This window comes from Erpetoichthys calabaricus, chromosome 2 (genome assembly GCF_900747795.2).
Source record: "Erpetoichthys calabaricus chromosome 2, fErpCal1.3, whole genome shotgun sequence".
NCBI lineage: Eukaryota > Metazoa > Chordata > Cladistia > Polypteriformes > Polypteridae > Erpetoichthys > Erpetoichthys calabaricus.
This window is the reverse complement of record NC_041395.2, coordinates 319,537,666-319,562,510: the sequence shown is the minus strand read 5'-3', so window position 1 is coordinate 319,562,510 and position 24,845 is coordinate 319,537,666. Positions and strand designations below refer to the sequence as shown.

General features: G+C 42.0%; 1 protein-coding gene across 1 annotated transcript in view; it reads left to right on the top strand.

The window, feature by feature from the left end:
- Positions 1-3,012: 3,012 nt before the first annotated feature.
- Positions 3,013-24,845, top strand: part of alox5a (arachidonate 5-lipoxygenase a) — an 82,289-nt gene continuing 60,456 nt past the window's right edge. Inside the window, exons 1-2 of the mRNA XM_028795938.2 lie at positions 3,013-3,239; positions 13,992-14,190. Of these exons, the coding sequence (XP_028651771.1) occupies positions 3,090-3,239; positions 13,992-14,190 (349 nt within the window). The 5' untranslated portion in view covers positions 3,013-3,089. The remainder of the gene's footprint in view (positions 3,240-13,991; positions 14,191-24,845) is intronic.

Genomic DNA, 24,845 nt, shown 5'->3' with positions numbered 1-24,845 from the left:
TACTCTCACTGCACCACTTGGAGCAGCTGATTGGAAAGAGAATTACCGGTATACAGAATCAAGCACACGCTACCTCAGCCATTCGCTATTTGAACTGCTCTTATCCGACAAACGCTTCACAAACAGTTTCTTCCCAAGAACTCTAAACACACTCAATCAGTCCATCAAGTGCTCCTTGTAGAACTGTTTGTACTTATAAGTACAATCACCTCACTATAAACTTGCGATACAGTTATAATATTGCACAACCTGAGCCACTTTATAAACCGCGTATTTACATATGATGACGATATCATTTTTAAGATGAAATACAGCAAAATATGTTTATTATATTATACAGATAAAATGTTAACATCATTTAAATAATCCATATTGTTAATAATTAAACATGTGAGGACACAGTGGCGCAGCGCTAGCTAGACCGGTCGGATGTGGAATTACTATTTTTCAGGCCCTTTAGTTGACTCCTACTCGCACGTGTGTACTAGTTTATTTCTAATGAATGATTTTTCTTTGAACTAACAATCCCATAAAGCGTTTTAAGCTACCCTGTATATCTTTTATATATATATATATATATATATATATATATATTGACTCAGGCGCCGCAGAGAGTGGCAGCCTTTTCAGCAGCTTCGTGTGTGAATTTCCCCTTGGGATTAATAAAGTATCTATCTATCTATCTATCTATCTATCTATCTATCTATCTATCTATCTATCTATCTATCTATCTATCTATCTATCTATCTATCTATCTATCTATCTATCTATCTATCTATCTATCTTTTGCTAAAGGAGTAAATATAATTGTTGGTCAAACAAAGAACTTATTGGTGGAGCCAGAGCTGTTTTAACAGCATTATAGACCCACGGGCAAAGCAGTGCACTGGGGCCCCTACCTACACAACCAATGTAAATGGTCGATAAAATTAAATATATATTTGTTGTATGGGTACTTCCAACAAAATCAGTGTTTAAACATTAAGAAACATTCTGTACAGCAAAGACGTTTGAAATATAACATGAGCCTTGAAAAACACAAATATTTTAACATATAACTGACACTCAATTAGTAAACCATACAGATGGAGATGGCACAGTTTGAAATTACTATGAATGATTTATTATTAATCGAGTGGTCAACACAAGCGTTTTCAAAATGTATTTGCAGAGAATTGAATCGAAGTGACGTTAATATATACGCTTTTACGTTATGTAGTGTGTGAGATCTGTACACATACATGAGGTTGCAGAGGTGACCAATGTCCACTTGTAACACAACAACAAATATTTATAGTTTAGTATAGTAGAGTATTTATTTATTGACAGCAAGTCACAACGTCCATAGATTAGCATGGGGCCCCTGTGCTTGTGGGGCCCCCAGGCAATTGCCCAGCATGCCCATGCATTAAGATGGCCCTCGGGGGAGCACATCATGGAGCGGACGTGTCAGCTGGACTCACAGTTCCTTCCCATCCCACAGGAGAGGTAAAGGTGGCGTCACACACGTGTGCATAGGAGGGAGTCAAACGGCTGAATGGAGGGTAAGATGTCAACTCGAGGGTTGATAAAGTGCACTGACCTCTCTTCTTCCTTTTCTACGGATCGACAGAAGGCAAACACAGTTAGACCTGCACCAAGTTCCGCCCTCCTGCCCAGACCACAACCTCCTACTGACCTCACTTCCCTCACTCCCTGCATGGACCCACTTCTTCCTGCACAGCAGCTCTAAAAGCCCACACCTTTTTTTCTCCTCAGTTAGTCTGTTGGGACACATTAGTCTTTTCTGACTATTTGGTTGCATGTTCCTTTTGCCTTACAAAATACGGGGTGGATCCCAAAACCTTTCTCTTTCTCTGTCTTTTGTTACAGTGGCCATGAAGATTCTGGAGTCTTCTTCTGAGTGACACAGCCTCCCAGATCCCACTTCCATCCCCTACATCATCGTCTGTGTGGCACACAGCTTTACCCGTGTCTGTCTGCATTATTCATTAGGTGCTCCCCTAGACAGCTCCATAGGGGTGTGAGTGAAAGAGCCCTGTGGTGGACTGGCTGTGGTTGGCTCTTGTCCTGCATTGTCACCAGTGAGAAATCATTGAAGGTGGCCCCCCCTTTCATTTCATGTCCTTCCACGAATATACTGACAGGAACCGGGGGTCTCTCAATCAAAAAGTAGTTGCTTACGCAGTTGAGCTGAGAAGTGTAGCAAGTGGGCATCTGACATCTGAGCTGAAATGGTGAAGGCCTCCTTGCAGCAGGCTTGTCCTGCGTCTTGTGTCCACACTTACCCTTAAACCCAGAACTGCATTAGGTGGGTTGCACAGGGTGAGTCTCTAAGGACACAATGTCTTTCTTTTGTCTGTGCCCGTCTTATTTTATTTCCATGAAGTGCACAGAGTCCCAGGCAGGCAGTGTGGTGTAGTCGTTAAGGCTTTGGACATCAAACTCTGAGCTGGTGGGTTCAAATCCGGCTATTGACACTGTGTGACCCTGAGTAAGTCACCTCACCTGTCTGTGCTCCAATTGGAAAACCAAAAAGAAATTAAATCAATTGTATCATAAATGTTGTGTGGGACAAAAGTGTCAGCCAAATATGTAAACGATTCCTGTTTGGTTCCCTGAAGTTCAAGATTGGCCTTCTTTGCTTTGCTCTTTGATGGAAATAGTGACGATACGCAAAACATCTTTGCACACATTTTAGCTTCTTAATATTTTACAACTTCATTTTTTTTTAAATATTGAAATTCCAAGTAGGCAACTTGTTCTTAGTAAGCAGAACTAGCTCTGGTACTTATTGAAACCAAACAAGAAATGAATGCACCCTTTGAGGAAGAGAGGTGGCTCAGCTGTAGAGCTTTATCAGGCGTCCCATCGATGTCTTTGCTTATTTATTTGTATCTGCGGTTTGTGGTTTTATTGTGCACAGAGAGAGAGAGAGAGAGAGGGGGGTGGGGTGGGGTGAGGGGGACGTATCTGTTAAAAAAAAAAAAAAAAGAAAAAAGGGGAACTGAAGTGAGCCGAGTCCGGCAGAGGAAGCCCTCAGCCAGCAGACCTCCAGAGACACCCTTCCTGAGCTCCTTGACCCAAACATGCCCCTCTACACTGTCACCGTGTCCACGGGCAGCCAATGGTTTGCAGGAACGGACGACTACATTTACATGATCCTGGTGGGATCAGAGGGCTGCAGCGAGAAGACTCTCTTGGACAAGCCTCTCTACAACGACTTTGAAAGAGGAGCCGTAAGTCTTCAGTCGGGCCGCCCGTGTGCCGAGGTGTGGCTGCTTGGGGCCACCCGGTGGGGTAGATCAGGGGGCACAGTGCCAGCCACAGATGCCTGCATGGTCTGTGACGCAAGACTCCCACCGTAGGGAGCACTTGATCAGTGACCATTAAACATTAGCTGGGAAAAGGACAGGGAAATGAGGTGGAGGGCTGTGGCAGCCATTGGTATAAAACGGGACTGCAGGGGGGCAGATAGTATGTAACTCAATTCACGTCTAAGGAGGAAGGTTCTTAGTCAGATAGCTGTTTTCATTGCTGTGCATGTCCTACTTGTGACCTCTGCTATGTGTCTGTGAATCTCACTCATCTAAAACAAAATCCAGCGATGCAGGCTGTAATGCAGAATTAGGAACGCGAGCTGCAGCTCCATGAGTTTGTGTCCAGGAACAGCGGCCTGTCTGTGGTGTAGAAGGTGGACTGTCTGTCTGATATAGTGCCTAATATCTATCTATCTATTACATAGTGGCTTATATCTATCTATCTATTATATAGTGCCTTTCATATCTATCTATCTATCTATTATATAGTGCCTTTCAAATCTATCTATCTATCTATCTATCTATCTATCTATCTATCTATCTATCTATCTATCTATCTATCTATCTATCTATCATATTATATAGTGCCTAATATCTATCTATCTATTACATAGTGGCTTATAGCTATCTATCTATTATATAGTGCCTTTCATATCTATCTATCTATCTATCTATCTATCTATCTATCTATCTATCTATCTATCTATCTATCTATCATATTATATAGTGCCTAATATCTATCTATCTATTACATAGTGGCTTATATCTATCTATCTATTATATAGTGCCTAATATCTATCTGTCTATTACACAGTGACTTATATCTATCTATCTATTATATAGTGCCTTTCATATCTATCTATCATATTATATAGTGCCTAAAATCTATCTATCTATCTATCTATCTATCTATATATTATATAGTGCGCTAATATCTTTCTGTCTATTACATAGTGGCTTATATCTATCTATCTATTATACTGTGCCTTTCATATCTATCTATCTATCTATCTATCTATCTATCTATCTATCTATCTATCTATCTATCTATCTATCTATCTATTATATAGTGCCTTTCATATCTATCTATCTATCTATCTATCTATCTATCTATCTATCTATCATATTATATAGTGCCTAATATCTATCTATCTATCTATTATATAGTGCCTAATATCTATCTGTCTATTACACAGTGACTTATATCTACCTATCTATTATATAGTGCCTTTCATATCTATCTATCATATTATATAGTGCCTAATATCTATCTATCTATCTATCTATCTATCTATTATATAGTGCGCTAATATCTTTCTGTCTATTACATAGTGGCTTATATCTATCTATCTATTATACTGTGCCTTTCATATCTATCTATCTATCTATCTATCTATCTATCTATCTATCTATCTATCTATCTATCTATCTATCTATCTATCTATCTATCTATCTATTATATAGTGCCTTTCATATCTATCTATCTATCTATCTATCTATCTATCTATCTATCTATCTATCTATCTATCTATCTATCTATCTATCTATCTATCTATCTATTATATTGTGCCTAATATCTATCTATCTATTGCATAGTGGCTTATATCTATCTATCTATTATATAGGAGAGCTTCAGAGAATGGCTGTCTCAGCTTTGAGGAGCCCTCCTCCTGGCCTAGAAACTCTTTCTTCATGCAGTGTTGTGGCGTTGGAAGGCATAAAAGGGACTTCTTCATTTTTGATTCTTGCATACTGAGTAGTCAGTGGGTCAGCACATATATATAAGCCAAATACCACTGACTCACTGTTGTGATGTGAGATTTTACATATAACTTGATAAATGTTTTGTATGTCTTTATTACTAATTTGGGCAAAGCAATGTAATTTAGTGTTTACCACCCCCCCCCCCCCCCCCCCCCCCCCCCCCCCCCCCCCTATAGGAATGGGTCTGTTTGAATTTTACGACAGGAATTGGGGGATGTGTGTTTTAAACCAGTTTGGCAGTGTGTCTTTGCTAAAGTCATTTCTAACCCCTGCAAGTAGGCTAAGGTGTACTTTAACATATGGTTTGGGGGCAGGTGTTAAGATGTTCTATTCCCCCATTGGTCTGAGGTATGGCTGTTTGGAATTGGCTTGTCTCAGAGGCCGTTAAGTACCATGATGTCCTACTGGCTGTAGGGTTTGGAAAGAGAATTTATAAATGTATGTGTATAACCTCACAATCTCTCTCTTACTAAACAACATCTGAAAGAAGCATCTCTCTTGCTGGCCTGTGATGATGAAGACAACACAATGAAGAGCACAGCTCAGCAGCCATTTTGAACAGACATGTGGCTGAAAGCTGAGTACCAATGATGCCTTAACTAGAGACATTTAAGTAACCACAAGTCTGTGTGCCGCCTGAACTACATATCACCATTTAATCAGGCTGTATGGTTGCCAATATTCAAATGTACTTTGCATTTTGTTATTATTTCTGAAAATTATCAATAATTCATTATTTTATGTGTAACTTAACTTCTGCTTGTCTTTTTACTACATCTAATTGCTTGAGGTTTTAGATATAGAAGGGAAGGTGGGGATAAGTTATATACAATGGTACCTTATAAACAGTGGTAAGACTGTGAGATTAGGCATTCTAAGGCTACATATTAATAATACAATTGGGGAAAGTAGAGCAATATATTACTCTACCAAGACAAAATACTCACTCATCACGAAATCTCCCGAACCATGAGGACTTGGGACTTGAAATTCGGAATGTAGGTTATCCTTGGCCCATAGGTGCTCGCTAAGAAACTGTTTTAAAAATTTTGTGGTCCAAACGCGTTCTGTCTGTATGTCTGTCCGCTTTTCACAAGAGAATTACTTAACGGATTTAGATCTGGTTATTTTCTATAATTTGCTTGAACTTTCCGGTTGATTTTGCAACTTCTCTCATCGCGCTGAGTACCATGGTTTGCTTGCTTGCCATACCGAAGTATTTATGCAAATTCAAGAGAGTGGCTGTGGGCCGAGAACAGGGGGTGGGGCCTTCCTCATTCACTCGCCAGCTTCCATTTGAGTCACTGTACCTGTCGCCACGTGTTGGAGTGCAACTTGCCTCCACTTAGCTAGCGATACCTGTTTGTTCAACAGATATTATCATCTGTTGTTAAGGAGTGACGTTTGACATTTTTGAGAGAGAGATCAGAGCTCCATGTGTTTGAGAGGATAGCTGCTGATTGCCAGAGATATCACGGCCATGTGCCTTTCTCCCCACGCGGGGAACGCTTTCCCGTCAGAGCTGAACACAATCAGATAAGTGCCAAGTCTATTGATTTTTAAAGTTTGTCCTGTTTCATTACTATGTGGGCGAAGCCATGGGGTACAGCTAGTATATATATATATATATATATATGTACTAGGGGGCTCTTCCCCCTGCTCGCTTCGCTCGCCAACCCCCGTGTTTGGTTTACCGGATATACAATACAATACGATTTATTTTTTGTATAGCCCAAAATCACACAAGAAGTGCCGCAATGGGCTTTAACAGGCCCTGCCTCTTGACAGCCCCCCAGCCTTGACCCTCTAAGAAGACAAGGAAAAACTCCCTTGTAGGGAAAAAATGGAAGAAACCTTGGGAAAGGCAGTTCAAAGAGAGACCCCTTTCCAGGTAGGTTGGGCGTGCAGTGGGTGTCAAAAAGAAGGGGGTCAATACAATACAATACAATACAATACACAGAACAGAACAAATCCTCAATACAGTATAAAAATAAAAATTCTAGTACGGAGTAGAATTTCACATTAGATGATATCACATAATATGATTTGGATTTGTTTTAAGTCCTGGAGACCTCATTCATCAAGCTGCCTCCCCCATTTTGCCATTCCACATCTGAAATAGCGCTAATCCGATAAAAGGACCCCTCATTCCCACGTCCCCATTCATCAGGGATGACTTTACCTTAGGCAGGCAATCTACAATTTAAAGAGATTGTTATTTTCTTGGGAATTGTTACATATGCATTATTTTCACTTTTACTTTAAAAACTTTTGTAAAAACAGTACTTGTTCTTTATTTTCGGCCACGTGTGTGGTTACATCTCTTTCTTCCCAGACGTATAATACTGCTCGTGTTGTGAAGGGGGGGCATCTGAACACACACTAAGGATATGCCTTTGGATCATTTGCTGTCTTTCTGCAGCTTGCTAGCTGCCTCTTCTGCCTGTCGCATGTCGTTGTTTTAAGAGCTCGGAGCACATGATGCTTGCCTGCCAAAAGCAATCCAACAACTGCTAGCTTAGAGGTCTGTTTACTTGTTTTAAATGATGGCTCACTGCCTGGTCTCGCGTGACGTTGTAAAAACAATACTTGTCCTTTATTTCTGGCCCCAGGTGTGGTTAAATTCTTTCTTGCAGGATGTATAACGCTGCTCGCGTTGTCGGCGGGGGGGGCTGCTGTCGCGCTGACCTTCGATCTTTTTAAAGCCTGTACAGCCACTGTCCTTTTTTGCTACGGCCCTGGGACAATCTCTTGGCACCAAGTCTCACGTTTACGGTCCCCACGAGATGCACCGTGGCAAGTCTCTTTGGTCTCGCAGGTGTTTGAAATGTCTTCCGAGAAGATAACGTATCGTCGCATTGCTTTTGCTTTCCAGGACAGTATTTCTTTTTATTATATATGGATGGAGGAATGGATATATATATATATATATATATATATATATATCACCCTGCCTGGGATTGGTTCCTGCCTTGTGCCCTGTGTTGGCTGGGATTGGCTCCAGCAGACTCCCGTGACCCTGTAGTTAGGAATATAGCGGGTTGGAAAATGGATGGATGGATATATATATATATGGGGACACCTGCGATGTGCTGTGCTCCTTCTTCACCACTCAGGTCTACTGATGAATGGCGTCTGTTGATGCCACCTCTCAGTCCAGACTCTTTTCATGTGTAGCTCCTAGCTGGAGGAACAAGTTTCCCACCTCTATTTGAAGTTTTGAACGTGTTAGGAATCGTTTGAAGATCCTCCTGTTTGGTGAAGTTTTATATAACTGATATTATCTGTTTGGTGTTTATACCTTAAGAAGTGCAACTCACTTGTATTTTGTTCTGAGCTCTTCACTTGTGGTGGTCAATTTACCAAAGAACCCCCCAGATTGATATTAACTCAGTTATGTTGACCTCTTTTGCAAGAACAAAAGCTTCTGCTAAGAAAATATCTGTAAATGTAAATCTTACTTGGGCAGTCAGAGTCAGGAGGAGGAGGGCAACTCTTGAAAAATCTCCCCGATCCTCTTTAGGAGGCGCTCTCTTGGGGCACTTTTAAGCCACGGGGTCATACCACCACAGTGGGCTAAGAAGCAATCAGGCAATTCAATGCTTCCACCCAATGTTCTTTTTAAGTTTATTTTTACTTATCGATTGATTGATTGATTGATTGATTGATTGATTGGCTGTATTATCTGTCCTGTGAGTCTGTATTCTGGTTTTTAATGCTTCTGCTGCTGTATGCATTTGAATTTCCCAATAGGATTAATAATTTGATCTAATCTCATCTAAACTCATCACTAGATTGCTGGTCCAGTCCTCCCTCCTCTGTGTGTAACCCTGACTGAGTCACTTCACCTGATGGCAGTCCTGGTGTAGAAAAATGGAAGCACTTGTGCTATTCCCAGTGTTTTTGATGAAGCCATAAGTGACCTGTAACTTTTCTCTCTACACCGTGACAGTACTCATTAACCTCAGATGCTTCCTCAAGCTGCTTTTGTGAGTTAACAATGTGCAGCCGGTGGTCAGTTAGATGCCCAACAAGAAGAGCTTAGTGAGGGGGGACTAGGAGAAGCTGGAGATGGGAAGCTGACCTCCATTCCTGCTAGCGGTGGTCACGGCCCGGCTCAGGTTTCGGCACAGCTTGGGTTGATGTTGTTTTCTACATTAAGTGCTGGGGAACGAGTGGGAAGAAAGTTTTAAGTTTCACTGAGAAGAGAAGCACAGTGTGAGTAGCACATGGAGTCCTAAAATGGCTGCCTGCTGAATGTAGCAGAGCTCATGGCAGCCTTACGGTGAGTGGTGACTTATTGTGAGACCAGACGCCTAAGGTGTTAGATACCGGGAGTCCCACTTGTAATCTGAGATATGCACCGTGCTGCTTTTAAAATAGTGCATTTGAGGTGTTATGTGATTATGTGGGTCAGATGGCGGATGTCTCTGCTGCAGATACAGGATGGCAGTCTCAAGAGACAATTCTGCCTGTGTGTGTCACGTTTCAAGTGGAGCTTCAGTGGTATGTAGATAAATATTAAAAACTGATTTGACTGCATTACTTTGATGTAATGACAGCAATAAAGTGATCCTGTGAATAAGTGGTGGCACCCCATAAGATCATTTCCTGGCCTGGTTGTTGTCCATGAGGGGTTTGCAGGCTTACCACCTCACTTCATGGCATTTCTCTAAATGTTGTTGTTTTTGCTTTGTGCCCACCACCACCATAACCTGTCATCTATGGGGGAGGAGCGAAAACGTTAGATTCATTAAAAATTTCAATCTCCGGTTTTTGATGGATCTTGACGTTTTATGTCCCCCTGATGCCAAAACATCGATCTCTTGATGATGGGTGTGTGTGTGTGTGTCTGCATGTCACCATTTCTTTAGAACCTTCTAGAGCTAAAACGGCTGGACGGAAAAATACCAAACTCAAAACTTAAACCTGTTATGAGATGACGATGTGCTGATTAGATTTTTGTGCCAAATCATGCAAGAGAAAGAGGAACTCTCAAATACCGTAATTCTGCAATTAATTATGAATTCCTTTCGTCAATTGCTATCGTAATGACCTATTTCATGATCATAACGATCAGCATCAGATTGGTAAATAATATCTGAAATGTTAACTTGGTTCCTAGGGTGCAAATCCTACTGACGCTCACGTCATTCAATCAACCATTGTAAGCTCTCCATTTTCTGAATATGCCTACTCTACTGCATGGCCGAGGGGGCGCTGTGTGAAAGCCTGTTGCTGCGTAACATGGCATCTTTACAGTTCTAGTAGACATGTGAAGCTCGCTTAGTCACTCAGAGGCCTTGGGTATGCAACCAACCTCTACACTGGAGTTCGCCATAACTGGTAAACTTGGACAGCACTTGATACCAGCTCATCTCAGTGCACACATCTCATGGACACCCATGTATGTGGGCTGATTTACATAACCTGAACGTCTCTGAGGTGTGGGAGGAAATCAGAGGACCCTAAAAAAATCTGCATGGCTGGAATGAACAACCTCCGCGTGGTCAGTGATCAGGATGGGAATCAAACTCGGGATCCTGGAGTAGTGAGCCAGTCTCAACTGACCTGGTGTGAGGTTGTGCGTTTGCCCATTGATGGACAGATGCCCTACTCAGGGTTCATTTTTGCCTCATCGATAGACTTGGTCTCGCCAGGATCATGTAATGGACAAAGAGGAATGTGAAAACAGATGGATGGACCTGTGATTAACTGACAATCAGTAATGGGCCATCAAGGTATTGCTTATAATGGGGGGGGGGGGGATTGGGGAAAGGATTGGGGTACCACCCTGGTGAGCCCGTATGATTAAAGGTTTGCACAAAACAAAAAACACACACACAAGAATTTGCAAAACATCTTTTCAGACTCAAAGTTCACAACAGAACTGACCCCAAGATGGCCGAACTGCAGGTCCTATGGCTTCCAGGCAGGAAGGGGGCGGACAAAAGAAGTGACGTCAGAGGTGGAATGGCTGTCAGTCTACCGTTCTGCAGAGGGGGGACGAGAGAAGGCATTAGTATACAGCGCCAACCCCTGGTCTAGCAGGGAACTACCACCACCAGTGCCCTTAAGCTGTCTCCTAAACACACAGTGGGTTATGTCTGTAGTCCTCTGTCAGCCAATCAATGAGTGAATCAGGTCATAAATCAAGCAAGTAATGTGATCGATGAGCCTAAAGGCCCACTTTGCATATGTAACTGACAACAGTCCAGTATGCTTGGTGCACACAGAAACTGCTGTTTTGCCCAGTCAGCACTAACAAGCCATGAGACCCAAAGGACTGGTCATCTTCAACTCCCTCTTGTAGTGATCGGTGAATAAGAACCCTTGATTCCGACCCCACTGGCACTGACCTGGCCTCGCCTTGTACTGCTCCTACCATTCTTCTTAAAGTTTATTATTATTTAGGTTGAAATTATTTCTTCACAATTATGGTATTGTGGTGATTCGAGGGAATGACAGGCTGATAAAATTTTGGGGCACCAACCAAGCCGTCCTCATTTACTTAAGGCTTTAAAATAAAAAGAATGCATGATGGTGCTCAAAAGAAACCAAAAATTGTGCCACCAAAGCAATGTGGCTTAATCTCTCTTAATGGCTTTTGCTATTCAGAGGTGGAGCTCCTTTGCTCGGGTCACATAGATAAGAAGTGACGCCTTGTGCTGGTCGGCTGCTCTTTTATGGGCCCTCACTTGGTGGTTTCTCTGTACTTAGCAGCAGCGCCCCTTCTCGCTCCAGGGTGGCATCACATACCCGGGAGGATCTCGGAGGGCAACCCTCTGACATGCAGGTGTGAGTCGCCACATAAAAGTGAAGCCTTTTTTAATAAAGTTTAAAAATACCTGGTCTGTTCTTGAGGCTTACAATGGGGCTGAATGATACCAGCTGAATGAAAAAGCCTTAAATTGCATCAAATACGTTCACTTTGAACCAGCAAAGGTTTCGAAGTAAGAAAATAGGCAGGTCCGGTTTTAGGTATTATAGGGCCCTAGGCGAAAGGGGGGTCCAGGGGCCCCCTGGAAGCTCTGTGAAATGCGTGAAAATTAGACCAAGGAGTCGATCCGGGGCCCCCCAGACGCCGGGGCCCTAGGCAGTCGCCTACTTCGCCTATGCCTAAGGCGGGCCTGATTGGGACAAATAATGCTGTAGTATATTTAAGTATATATGACAATTGCTCACTCGGACAATTTGTTTTGTTTTGGGGGCCCCCAAGAAGGCGGGGGCCTTAAGCTATACCTTGTGTAGCTTATACGTAAATCCTGCACTGCACTATTTTAAATAGGCCTTTCTTGTTTATGAGGCATCATTGTGATAACAGAAGGAAACTAAAATAATTGTTTTAATCAGAGATTCTTAGAACTGCTCCTCTTGCGGTAAGAGTACATTTCCCGTTCGCTTATCTGCTCACAGCTGCCCTCATGAGTGGAGTTCAGACGTAAATAAGGAAGTTGGTCAGCACAACACTAAACGCGTCTGAAGCTGTGTAGAGCAATTTTGTCTTTTGAGAAAATGCTTTGAAAATGAGCATATCCAGGGTGTACACCAAAACTTAAGAAATGAAATGCTTACAGTTTCCAAGTTATGGGCTGGACGTGAACAATCGAATGGAAGATCTAGTGTAAGCGGACCTGCGGGTTTGTATCACTCATTTTTCTGTGGACGACTATTTGCTGCCGAAGAGGAAAAGAAAACGTGTTCCTGATCACCCAACTGCAGGTGACACAGGCAGAAGTGTAGAGCTGTAGAATATTAACAACGGAAATGTCGTCTACCGGCAAACTCAATGCTATACAGATGAGTAGGGTGACAAGGTGGAACAATCGTTACTGGTGCTGCATCATGGATTCAGTGTCATGGGCTTGAAAAGTGTGCCTGGTCGTTGTCTGTGCGGAGTTTACACGTTCTCCCAAACTTAGCATAGTGCTTTCTCTAACATGAATACAAAGCCATAAAGATCATTTGAAATGGCAATTTTTTGATACACTTTATTAACTTCTTAGGTTTGTCCCTGAAGACGGATGTCAACTAAAGTCGACATTCAGGGGCAGATGGCGAAACAAAGCTGTAAACATTAAAAAAAACTCACCGTTACATTATAGGTAGACCCTCTTTACCAGGAGGACTGTCAGAGTCGTTGAATTGACGTCGAAACACTGCGTGTGTGTGAGTAGCGTGGAGTACACAACGTCTAGAACGGCATCGACTTTAGACAGGAGAGCCAAGCAAATGCGCAAAGCAAAATACTGTGCGTAGTATTTATTTACTTATTTATTGCATAATATTGCTTAAATCGGACTCTGACTTATTGAACTCCAATTTTGATGCAATTGATCTAGAGATCGTAAATGAAGCATCAGCTGATTGTGCAGTTGACACGCCGATGGCAACATTCATCAGGGAGGACTACACAGATGTTTATCGAACTCCAATTTTGAGGCAAACGGTCTGGAAATTTAAAACAAAAGACAGGTAACGGCATCAGCAGATTGGTCCCCAGCTGATCGGTGTGCTGAACTCCAGTGTGTTCAGAGTTTGCCCCGTGATGGCACAGGCTTTCCTGATAAGTTTGTTCAGACATTGTTCTTCTTTTGAGCTTATGTTGCTACTATGTATGCCAGGCAAAATGAGGTTTCTCAATTTTGGTTATTTTTGTCCTCATTTTTAACAATTATGGGATTCTCCTGGTAACCACGAAGTGCACATATTAGTGCTATGGCAGCACTCAAGTCAGCAGTATCCCATTGTAACACGAGCACCACAGCCAGCCCGACCATTTCTGGACCTTCACCTCCACTCCACCATGTTAAGAGCTGCTGCGACACCAAGCCCAGGCCTCATCTCACCTTTTGTCTGTGGGGTCACTTATCTTGTGACACTCATTTTTTTTGTCTTTTTCTGCAGGTAGATACCTATGATGTGAATGTCCTGGAGGACCTTGGGGAAATTCTTTTTGTCAAAATTGAGAAGCGCAAGTATTGGATGCATGATGACTGGTACTGCAAATACATCACGGTGAAGACGCCGGCAGGGGACTACATTGAGTTTCCCTGCTACCGATGGGTCACAGACGAGAAGGAGATCGTACTCAGAGACGGGAAAGGTAAAGCATGGCTGAAGAATAACGAGCGATCACTGTGATCTGTGAGCCTTCATTATTTTAATTCAAGTATATTTGGTTTACACACACATGCTGTGGATTCAGAAATGAGTCAGTCCCCTTCACTTTCTCCACACTTTATTGTATCAAACGTTTAATTTTAAATGGAAGAATTTCTCATTATTTCCCTTCCATTTACACTGAATAACCCATAATGATAAAATGAAAGCATATTATGCCAGTTTATTAAAAATCAAAAACTGAGATCTCTCATTCTTCTAAGTATTCAGACCCTTAGCTCAGTACTTTGTAGACGCTCCTTTGCCAGCAATTCCAGCTTTGAGTATTCTTGGGTAAGTCTCTACTAGCTTTGTACACCTAGATTTGGGCAGTTGATCCCATTCTTTCTGACAGATCCTCTCTGTTAGACTGGATAGGACACGTCTGTAGACTGCTGGCTCCAAGTCTCACCTCAGATGTATTATAGGGTTTAAGTTTGGGCTGTGGCTGGACCACTCAAGGACTCCCAGAGACTTGTCCAAAAGCCACCCCAGTGCTGTTTTGACTGTATGCTTTGGGTTATTGATGTGCTGAGAGGTGAACTGTCATCCAAGTTTGAGGTCACGTGAACTCTGGAGCAGTGGACCTCTCTGTGTTTGGCTGCATTTGTCCTTCCCTCAATCCTGTCCAGTCTCCCTTGTCCCTGACGCTAATAAGAACCCTCACAGCACACTTCACCGTAGGGATACTATTAGGTGGGTGCTGAAGAGCTCCTGGTCCTCACCAGACATGGCACCTGGAGGTTTGCCCAAACAGTTAAATTTTTCCTCATACTCTCAGGTTACTTTACACTGTCATGTATCTTTTACTCAAAAATGGCTCTCATCAAGCCACTCCACCATAAACTCCTGGTTGATGGAGTACTGATGTGACTGTTGTCCTTCAGACAGGTTCTCCACTTTCAGTAGGGGACTGCTGGAGTTCTGTTCAAGTAACCATTGGTTTCTTGGTCACCTTGCTGACCCTGGTCCTTCTTGCCTGATTACTCGATTTGGCCAGACAGCCAACTTTAAGAAAAGTCCTGGTGGTTTCAAACTTCTTTCCATTTCACAATAATTGAGTATACTCTGCCACTGAGAACACTCAGAGCTTTAGCGGTGGTTTTATCTGCTTGGCTTGACCACAGTTTGATCGTGGAGATCTACAGAGGGTCCTTTGGACTTCATGGCTTGGCGTTTGTCCTGATATGCAGGTTGACTTGTGAGACCTTAAAGACACGAGTGCAGTCAATTCAGTTGGCCACAGGTGGTCTCCAGTCAAGTTCTAGAAACATCTCAAGGAGAATTAAAGCAGACTACAGCAAAAGGCTGGACTACTTCTATGAATTCTGTTCAATTCTGCTTAAGCAAACACTCATATGAGTTTAACTCAAAGCTTTAACTTTTTAAGATTGGCTCTTACAATGAATGAGATGTTTCAGGTTTTGATTTTTAATAAATCTGCATACCTTTCTGAATGTTTTCACCTTATCATTATGGGTTATTGAGTTTAGATTAATGGGCAAAAATGGGAAATTTAAAATTAAATCTACAACACGGGTGAAGGAGTCTGAATACTTTCTGCATCCACTGAATATATGAGCATGGTGAATGAAGAAGGCTAATAAAAAGTTTAATAGTGTGTGTAGTGATGGGAAGGAGAAAAGGTCAATCAAAGTTAATGGATGCATTTCAGAGTAATGCTCAGCAGAAAATGTCATCTCCTTTGATTGACTTTTGAAACAAAAGCATTATGATTTACAGGATTCATGGAAATTAAAAACTCAAAATGATAATGATACTCTTTTTTACATTTATATAGTGCTTTTCTCACAGCTCAAAGTGCTTTCACTGAGTGGGGAGTCACCACTAACGTGTAGCATCCACCTGAATGATGCGACGGCAGCCATTTTTGTGTCACTATGCTGACCACCCATTAGCTGTTAGATGGTGAAGGGATGAGAGATGGAGAGACAAGGGATGATTAGGGGGGACAGAATGTCTAGGCCAGGGGTCTCCAAATCTGGTCCTGGTGGGCCACAATGGCTGCAGGTTTCCATTCTCACCCTTTTCCTAATCAGTGACCAGTTTTTATTGCTAATTACCTTCCTTCCCCTTCATTTTAATAGCCCTGTTTTTAAGGATTCAGTCCCCTGAGTTGATTTTTTTCTTCATTAAATGACAGCCAAACAGAAATGAGATGTGAAACGAGCCGACAGATGACCAGCTAAACTGGAACGTCAAACTCCAGGCAATTTCACTCCAAACAATGACTTACTTAATGAGAAGCCAATTCTTGCTGTTAATTAAAGTCGTTATTGAATATCAAGACTTATTGCTGCTCTCTTTCTGCCACAGCTGACTGTTGATTTTTTGTTTTTTCTAAGACCACCATCAAGATGTTTTGGTGACCTGAGCAGACCAACATGACCGAGACCTTCACCTTTCTTTATTTTCAGGTTAGCTGGTCATGTGGCGGCTTGTTTTGTGTCTCATTATTGTTTGGCCACTCATTAAGACAGCGGTTCTCAAACTGTGGGGCGCGAAGTAACAAAAAAGGGGGCGCGAATGTTGCCATATGTGGCGTAATTTCACTATTCGTAGGGAAATTTTAAACTTGTAGCGGTGTATCGGCAGGAAAAAATATAGGAATACATTTTATTAGGGTTTCAAAAAAATGTTAGTGGGGTGCGATTAAAACTGTTATGAAAACTCGGGTCGCAAATACTTAAAGGTTGAGAAACGCTGCATTAAGAAAAAGAGACAACTAAGAGGTCTGAGTCACGTCAATTAAAACTAAGGCAAAACAAGTTAATCAGCAACAAAAACTAATTAAGAAGATGATTAGAATGAAAACCTGCAGCCACTGCGGCCCTCCAGGAGCAGAGTTGGACATCCCTGGCCTAGGCCATAGAGGGCAACTTAGCCAGGACATCAGGATAGACCCTGTTCTTTACCAAGGATACCCAGGGATCTTTTAGGACCACAGAGAGCCAGGACCTCCACCATTTTTACAGCACAGTGTCCCCATCACTGCACTGGCGCATTAAGATCCACAATCACAATACAGGATAAGTGCCCCCTGCTGGTCTCACCCATACCTCTTCCAGTAGCAACCCAAGCTTTTCCTGGTTGGTCTCCCATACAAGTGCTGGCCAGGCCTGAACAGACTTAGCTTCAGGTAGATGACCCCTTCTGAAGTGCAGGTGGTATGGCTGCTGGTCTGACAGGCCATTGTTGTGCCTCAGCAAAGAATTTTAATTAAATGATCAAGAGATATACTGTGATCAAAAAGAGGTCGAAACCAAAAAGTCAATCTGATCTTACGTCAGTGTAGACAAGAAAGAAAACCGCGGGTGAAAAGAAAGTTGGAAAATCAAGATCAAAAGGCACAGAGAAACACATGAAAGGCTTTTGATTATCCAAACATGGATGCCTAAATGACGCACAATATAACCATTGCAGATGTCACATTCCTGGGTAATTCTGGGAAGTTACCTCAATACCTCAATATGGCACTGCAGAACAACATTTGAGATGGTAAAAAAAAAAAAACTACAACTTCTCCAGGAAATAAAATAGGACACAATAAATGTCCAAATCAGATTCCTTGAGTTAATAAACCTCAGATTCATCTGCAAGAACTCCCAGAAATTCACTAGAAAACCCACAAAAAGAGAAAATTGATAAAATACACCAATCACAACAGCGAGAAAATGATAATGTCATCCTTACTAAGTTACCTTGGCTTTCAAAACTCAAGAAGCAGGCTTTGCGGCCTACTCAACTAAAGAAAGGGCCAAAGCTTTTGAATTTCAAGAGGGAGAAAGAGAAGTCAAGCAAAATGACATTTATTATTGGCTGATTAAAAAGACTACAATATGCAAGCTTACAAGGCAACTCAGGCCCCTTCTTCAAGCAAGTTTGTAAATTACAAACAATACATTTAAAATTGGCCTGAAGAATGGGCCTGAGTTGTCATGTAACCTTGCATATTGTAATCTTTTTAGTGAGCCAATAAGAGGTATCATTTTACTTGACTCCTCATTACATCCATAATGGCTAACACGGTACAACACCCTAGTACTAAAGAGGGAGAAGGGAAATGTGTAACCCCTGGCCCAAAATGACAAAAAAAGAGTTTATTTTCAAAAAACAAAATAAGAGTAAAAGTGTTAAAAAGTGTAACAAAAGGTAGTCAAAAAGAATTTGACCAAAAATAACAAAACCAAACCAGCAATCCAGATACTAATTATCAAAAGGCAAAACAATTAAAAAAAAAAACTAACATAAAAATACAGGAATTCAAACAAAACTAAACAACAAAGCAGAAAACTAAAGCACCACACTATGCAGTGTCCTCTCAGAACTTTATAAAGGCAGGTGGTGGTCCAGGGGGGCTCCAGGAATCCACAACTAGCGGTCTTGTCCACGTTGAGAGAAAGACAGTTTTCTGGCCCCAACATGGCAGGGCTCCGACTTCCTTTGCGCACATGGATTGCGTCACATGCAGATTTCACAGTAATGTTGGACCTGTCGATGGCTACACAGTCGTGGGCATAGAGGGGAACACACATAACAACAATTAGGGGGCAGAAAAGAGGAACACACCAATCAGCATGTGCTCTAACATTGTGCCTTTACGCCCTCCTGATTGCACTATTTAGTTCTGATTTGTAATTTTTTTTTGTACAGTTGTGTGTTGATTTACAGCTGATGAGTTGAGGCCATTCATATTTACGACCAATGTTACCTCTAATTTATTTTTTACTGATGAACGGTTGTGCATAATAGATGAGCTGATCTGTTTCTTTACCACTGATTTCTCCAATTCCACTACACTACAAATGCTTTCCCCCATGAAGTGTCAATCAATTGTTGTGAAGCACCAACAAATGAACGACGAGTTTTCTCCGTGATGTAACAAACCCTGCAAAGCACTAACATGTGAACAATGAGTGTGTTGGGGGGAGAGGGAAGTGATCTCCCCCATGAAGTGTCAATCGATTGTTGTGAAGCACCAACACATTGACGATGAGCAGTTCTCCAATGGAGTTCTGGGAGCACAGCTGTGTGGCACTTTGAAACTGTTGTGCCGGAGGGGGAGCGAGCGGCATGATGACTGGGGGGCAGCTGAGGCTCGAATATCACTTTGTGCTTCTCGTACCAACAGTTACTGGATGTGTACTGGAGACCCACACCAGACCCACAGAGCCTCACTTTCAGTGGTCTGCACACTTTGTGACTGCCATATGGTCTAATGGTCGGTCCCAAATGGAGCTGTAAGTCAGCGCATGATTATATTTATTTATTTATTGACATTTTGCATTTCTTTTACCTAACATTTTGGATCTGACTATCGTGCACACATATGGGAACGCCACAATTTATTTCTCTTTGTTGATTGTTTTATTGCAGATATTATTTATATTTAAAGTTATGTCATTGATGTGGTAACATTGCCATTGTAGCAGAAACAGGACAAGAGACTGTGAAGTGTTAGGGTCTCCCCAAGACCCTCATTGATTAGCCGTAAGACTAATAACATTGAACAACAATTTTTTTGAAAAGTCTTGCTTCCTGAAAAGTTTTTGCTGATTGTGACAGGTACCTACTGGGTATGCACAAATATAGTTTTACCACATTACGTAGGAACTCTGAGAAATAGACATTTATAAGTTTACTGACAATAACGTATTTAGTCACGTTTATGTTTCGCATAAGCTATTAAATTCAACAGAATTAAAAGTGTTTTGCTCCTGATTTTCTTTTGTATTCAATGTCTGGTGCATCATGTTGCAGTGTCCAACAGTAGTCAGCAAGCATTGACAGATTCCAGTTGCCCTGGTATTGTCTCTCCATTGTAGCAATGTCCTGGTGAAACCTTTCACCGTGTTCATCACTGACGGCACCGAGATTTGCGGGGAAGAAGTCCAAGTGTAAGTGGAGGAAATGAATCTTGAGTGACATGTTGCACTTCGTTGTCTTGTATGCTTTGAGAAGTTTGTCTACCAGCTGAATGTAGTTTGGGGCTTTGTAATTGCCCAGAAAATTGTCAACAATGTCTTTGAAGGCTTTCCGGCCCAACTAACAGATCTTCAAACCGCTTGTCACTCATGACATGTCTGATCTGGGGGCCAACAAAAATGCCCTCTTTGATCTTGGCATCAGTTATTCTTGGGAATATCTGTCTTAAATAACAAAAACCTTCGCCTTCCTTGTTCAGTGCTTTCACGAAATTCTTCATGAGTCCCAGTTTTATGTAAAGAGGAGGCAAAAATATCTTTGCTGGGTAGACAAGCGATTCATGTGCCACATTTTTCTGTCCTGGAACTAACTTTTTATGGAGTGGCCAGTTCTGTCAAGAATAGTGCGACTCTTTGGCACGGTTGTCCCATTCACAGATGAAACAACAGTACTTTGTATAGCCGAGCTGCAGTCCTAGTAACAGAGCAACGACTTTAAGATCTCCACAGATATTCCAGTTGTACTTGCTATACTGGATGTGCTTCAGCAACAGTTCCATATTCTCATACATTTCTTTCATGTGTGCTGCATGGCCAACAGGTACTGAAGATTAAACGTTGCCATTGTGTAGCAGAACAGCTTTCAGGCTTAACAATGACGAATCAATGAAGAGACGCCACTCTTCCAGTTTTTGATCACAACCCAAGTCCGAGAGCAATCCTTCAATGTCACAACAGAAACAGAGACTGTAGACTTGTGCAAAAAATCTGGTTATATCTTGATGTCGGCCTTGAAACACAAAAATTTTCATACCTGGTGACAGCAAACACCATTTCTGTAGTCTCAAATCCAGCAGCTCGGCTTTTGCTTTTGACAAACCCAAATCTCTGACCAAATCGTTCAATTCAGAGTGTGTTATCAGATGTGGATCGCCTGATGAGCACAGTTCAAAATCCAGGTCAATGTCACTGTCAGTACCCTGCATTGCAGTTTCTTCGTCTAGTTAGTCTAAGGTCCAATCCTCTGGTGGTTTCGGAATTGGAAGACTGTCGTCATGTGGCACAGGTCTCATTGCTGAAGGCAGATTAGGATATTCAATTGACTTCTTGTTTTTGGCAGAGAAATCAGACACATTAGTCAAACAGAACGAACAGTCCGTCACATAGTCTGTCTGTTCTCACCATATCATCGGTAAAGCAAATGGCATCGTCTTTCGAGTGCTTCTGAGCCAGGCTCTCAGCAAATGTTAGGCACCCATTCCTTGTCTTGATCACCAGTTTTGCAGCTGAAATACAGATGATAAGCTTTCTTCACAAGAGCAGTCATCCAACATCTCTGAGGCGCAAGTGTATATTCGCCACAGATATAGCAGAATGTATTGCAGCTGTTACGACATTGACGAGACATATCGCCCGACACCAAAATGTCTATAGGATCAAGCTTACTTATTATTATATTGCTACAGATACTATACTTTACTATACTGATACTGTACATACACACTGACTATCTATATGAACCAAACGAGCAGGATCGGTGTATGCAAGCCACCTTTATAGCATGCTGAGACAGCGTCAAGCTCATTCAGACCTGCCCAGGATGTCAACTTCCACAGAACAGCTTCCAACATGGCCTGATGCCATACCTGGACATGCCCAGGCTGCACAAACCGTTGTTGATAAGTCACTTACAGGAGTGAAAATGTTTGGATACAAATATAAGAAAAAATCATGACAAAACTGAAGATTTCTCTGAAACGGTACGTGATGGGTAAATTTTGATGTGATCAGCACCCTAAAGTCTATAATAAACACCCAACAGTGTTCAAGAAGCAAAAACTTTGTTGTGCAGAGTAATGGAAAGAAATGAAAAGCAACAAAAACAAAGAAAACATTAAAATGTTGGCTGTGTCCCAGTCAAGTATTCTGTGCTTCTGCAGGCTATTCCAGCAGTTGCAGGTCCAAAACTGAATTCCGACTTCTGGCCACCGTGGTCTCTATATAGGCCCAGAGGGCAGAGGGGGCGGGACTTCCAGAAGCCTCATCACGGGTCATGTGATTCCTTCTCCACTCTCGACCTGGAAGAGGAAGTGCGGTTAGTACAGGTGCACTCAAGCAAGCCGCTGATCTGTTAGTGAATTGGCAACTTCTGAGCAAAAACCGGGAGATGTGAGTAAAAAAACACAGCAAAACAAACAAAAAAGATATAAAGCAAAATGAAACCAAAGCCCAATACAAGAGACAATAAACGTGATCAGAGAACAAAGGGTCAGAACTGAAAGTACACACAAGAAAAGAGCAGAAAGACAAAGTCTGAAGAGTTCAGAGATTTGGTATCTGCAGACTGGGTAAGGATTGGCACTCATAGCCAATCATAGGTCCCAAACTCAGTGGCCACACCCCTCGCAATCCTGGAAGCGGACCTAACACTGGAGGCTTTAGAGGACCCAAATCATGACACTCCATCCTCATTACATCATCTTGCACTGAGCACCCAGCCCACTCTCTCAACACCATTTTGATAGTAAATTTCACTCAGTTTGGAGTGCTGATTCAAAGGCCTCGTCATGTTTTTATTAATTATGATATACAATCTGCGCCCATGTAGTAGTGAAACAGGACAAACTTTAAAAATAAATAGACGTTGGCAGTGTATCTGATCATGTTCACGTCTGACGGGAGAGCATCCCCACGTGGGGAGAAAAGCACATGGCCATGATATCTCTAAACCCTCTAAAACACATGGAGCTCTTATCTCTCTCTCAAAAATGTCAAACGTCACTCCTTAACAATCTCTAGATGATAATGTCTGCTGAACAAACGTTAGTAGAGGCAAGGTACGCTCCTACAGATGGCGAGAGGTAGAGCGACTTGAATGGAGGCTGGCGTGTGAGTGAGGAGGGCCCACCCGGCTCCCTACTCCTGAGGTCTCACCTCCCCCTCCCCTTGGCCCGCAGCCTTTCTCTCAGATTCACGCAAATAAATTGGTACTGCAAGTGAACTGTAATACTTAGTGTGATGAGAGAAGCTGCAAAATCAATCAGAATGTTCTAACAAATTATAGAAAAAAACCCAATCTAAATCCATTAAGTAGTTCACTCATGAACAACAGACAGACAAACAGACAGACGTTGGATTATACATATACATATATATATATACTGTATCTCTATATATAATCTTCATTTGGATCTTGATCTTTGTTTGTCCGCAAATGAATTAGAAGAAGAAGCACTAGATGGCAGTAGAGAGACATAGGCATTGCATTAAGAATCTCCTCCAGGCTTATACTACTGAAGACTGTAGTACTCCAGTCACACCTCAAAACACAGACATTCAAACTAAATTGTTGTGCTTTAAATTAACTAATCTTTATATATAATCTTCATTTGGATCTTGATCTTTCTTTGTCCGCGAATTCCACGCATGCGTAGACCACCTTCCAATTTAGTACGTTGTTGTTACTCACGGATGTCAACAATGTGCCGGAATAACGAAAGGGGTGGTGGACAGTGTTATGCTGGTTAGCTCCTGAGGCCTGGTTAGAGAATGAGATTGCTGAAGATAAAAGGTACGTGCCTACGTAACATATGACTGAAAGAAAGACAGTGGGTAAAATGAATGACAACGTAACAGCACGTTCCGGAAATTATTATTGTTACGTTGTAGCCAGCGAGTGCTGCGCGTCTCACAGTTGTACCCTGGCTTGCTCACATGTCAGTGAAGTGATCCCTATTTATGCTTTAAAGAGCCTGGATACCTATGTGTCCCCCTTTTATAACCATTGCTCCGTGTATATTGCCTTACTCTTTGGATTGCCACAAAGCAACCTGCGAGATTGGAGAAAGGTTGAGAACAGATCGTGAGAGGAAACGACAGCGTCGTGAAAACGAGACGGACTGTGAACGGAGAGAAGCAGAAATGCTCCTACACCACAACATAATTACTATTCGGACAGTGATTCCGAGTGGGCCGTTCCTATCGAATCAATGTCCAAGGGTTTTCTTTTGTAATTTTGTTTCCCTTATAAAAAATCATAATGCTGTGCGACGAAGGGCCCAGGTCACGACTGGCAGCCGCGTTTAAACAGGGAGCCCTTCACAGACAACTTTAACATGTGCAACGTAGTTGGGCGCACATGGCTAATATATATATATATATATATATATATATATATATATATATATAGAGAGAGAGAGAGAGAGAGAGAGAGAGAGAGATAAATGATGTCATGTGGCCATGACATGTGACATTATTATCCAGCCAGAAACAAATACATCTAAAAACAAGGATATTTAGGAAAAGAGAGGAAAAGGATAACTGGGTAGTGTTGGGAATTTTGGTCTTGTTTTGACTTGGGCTTTTCACTTTCATTTTTGTACCTTAACGTTGGGTTCCTGGGGTCTCTTTTCATGTTTTGACCCCTGTATGACTAAAGAAGGTCTGTCACTTCCTGGTCCATTTCCATATGAAACATGTAAAGGTTCTTGTTGATTTGCCACAACACCGACTCTCATTGCTTTTTATTGTGACTTTGGCCTTCTACTTCCTTATGACTCACACTTTGGGGACAAAGAGAGTTCACAGTTTGCTGCTTTATGAAAATTTCCCATGGTGGAGAAGACAAATGAATGCCTGTTTATTTTGTTACCGT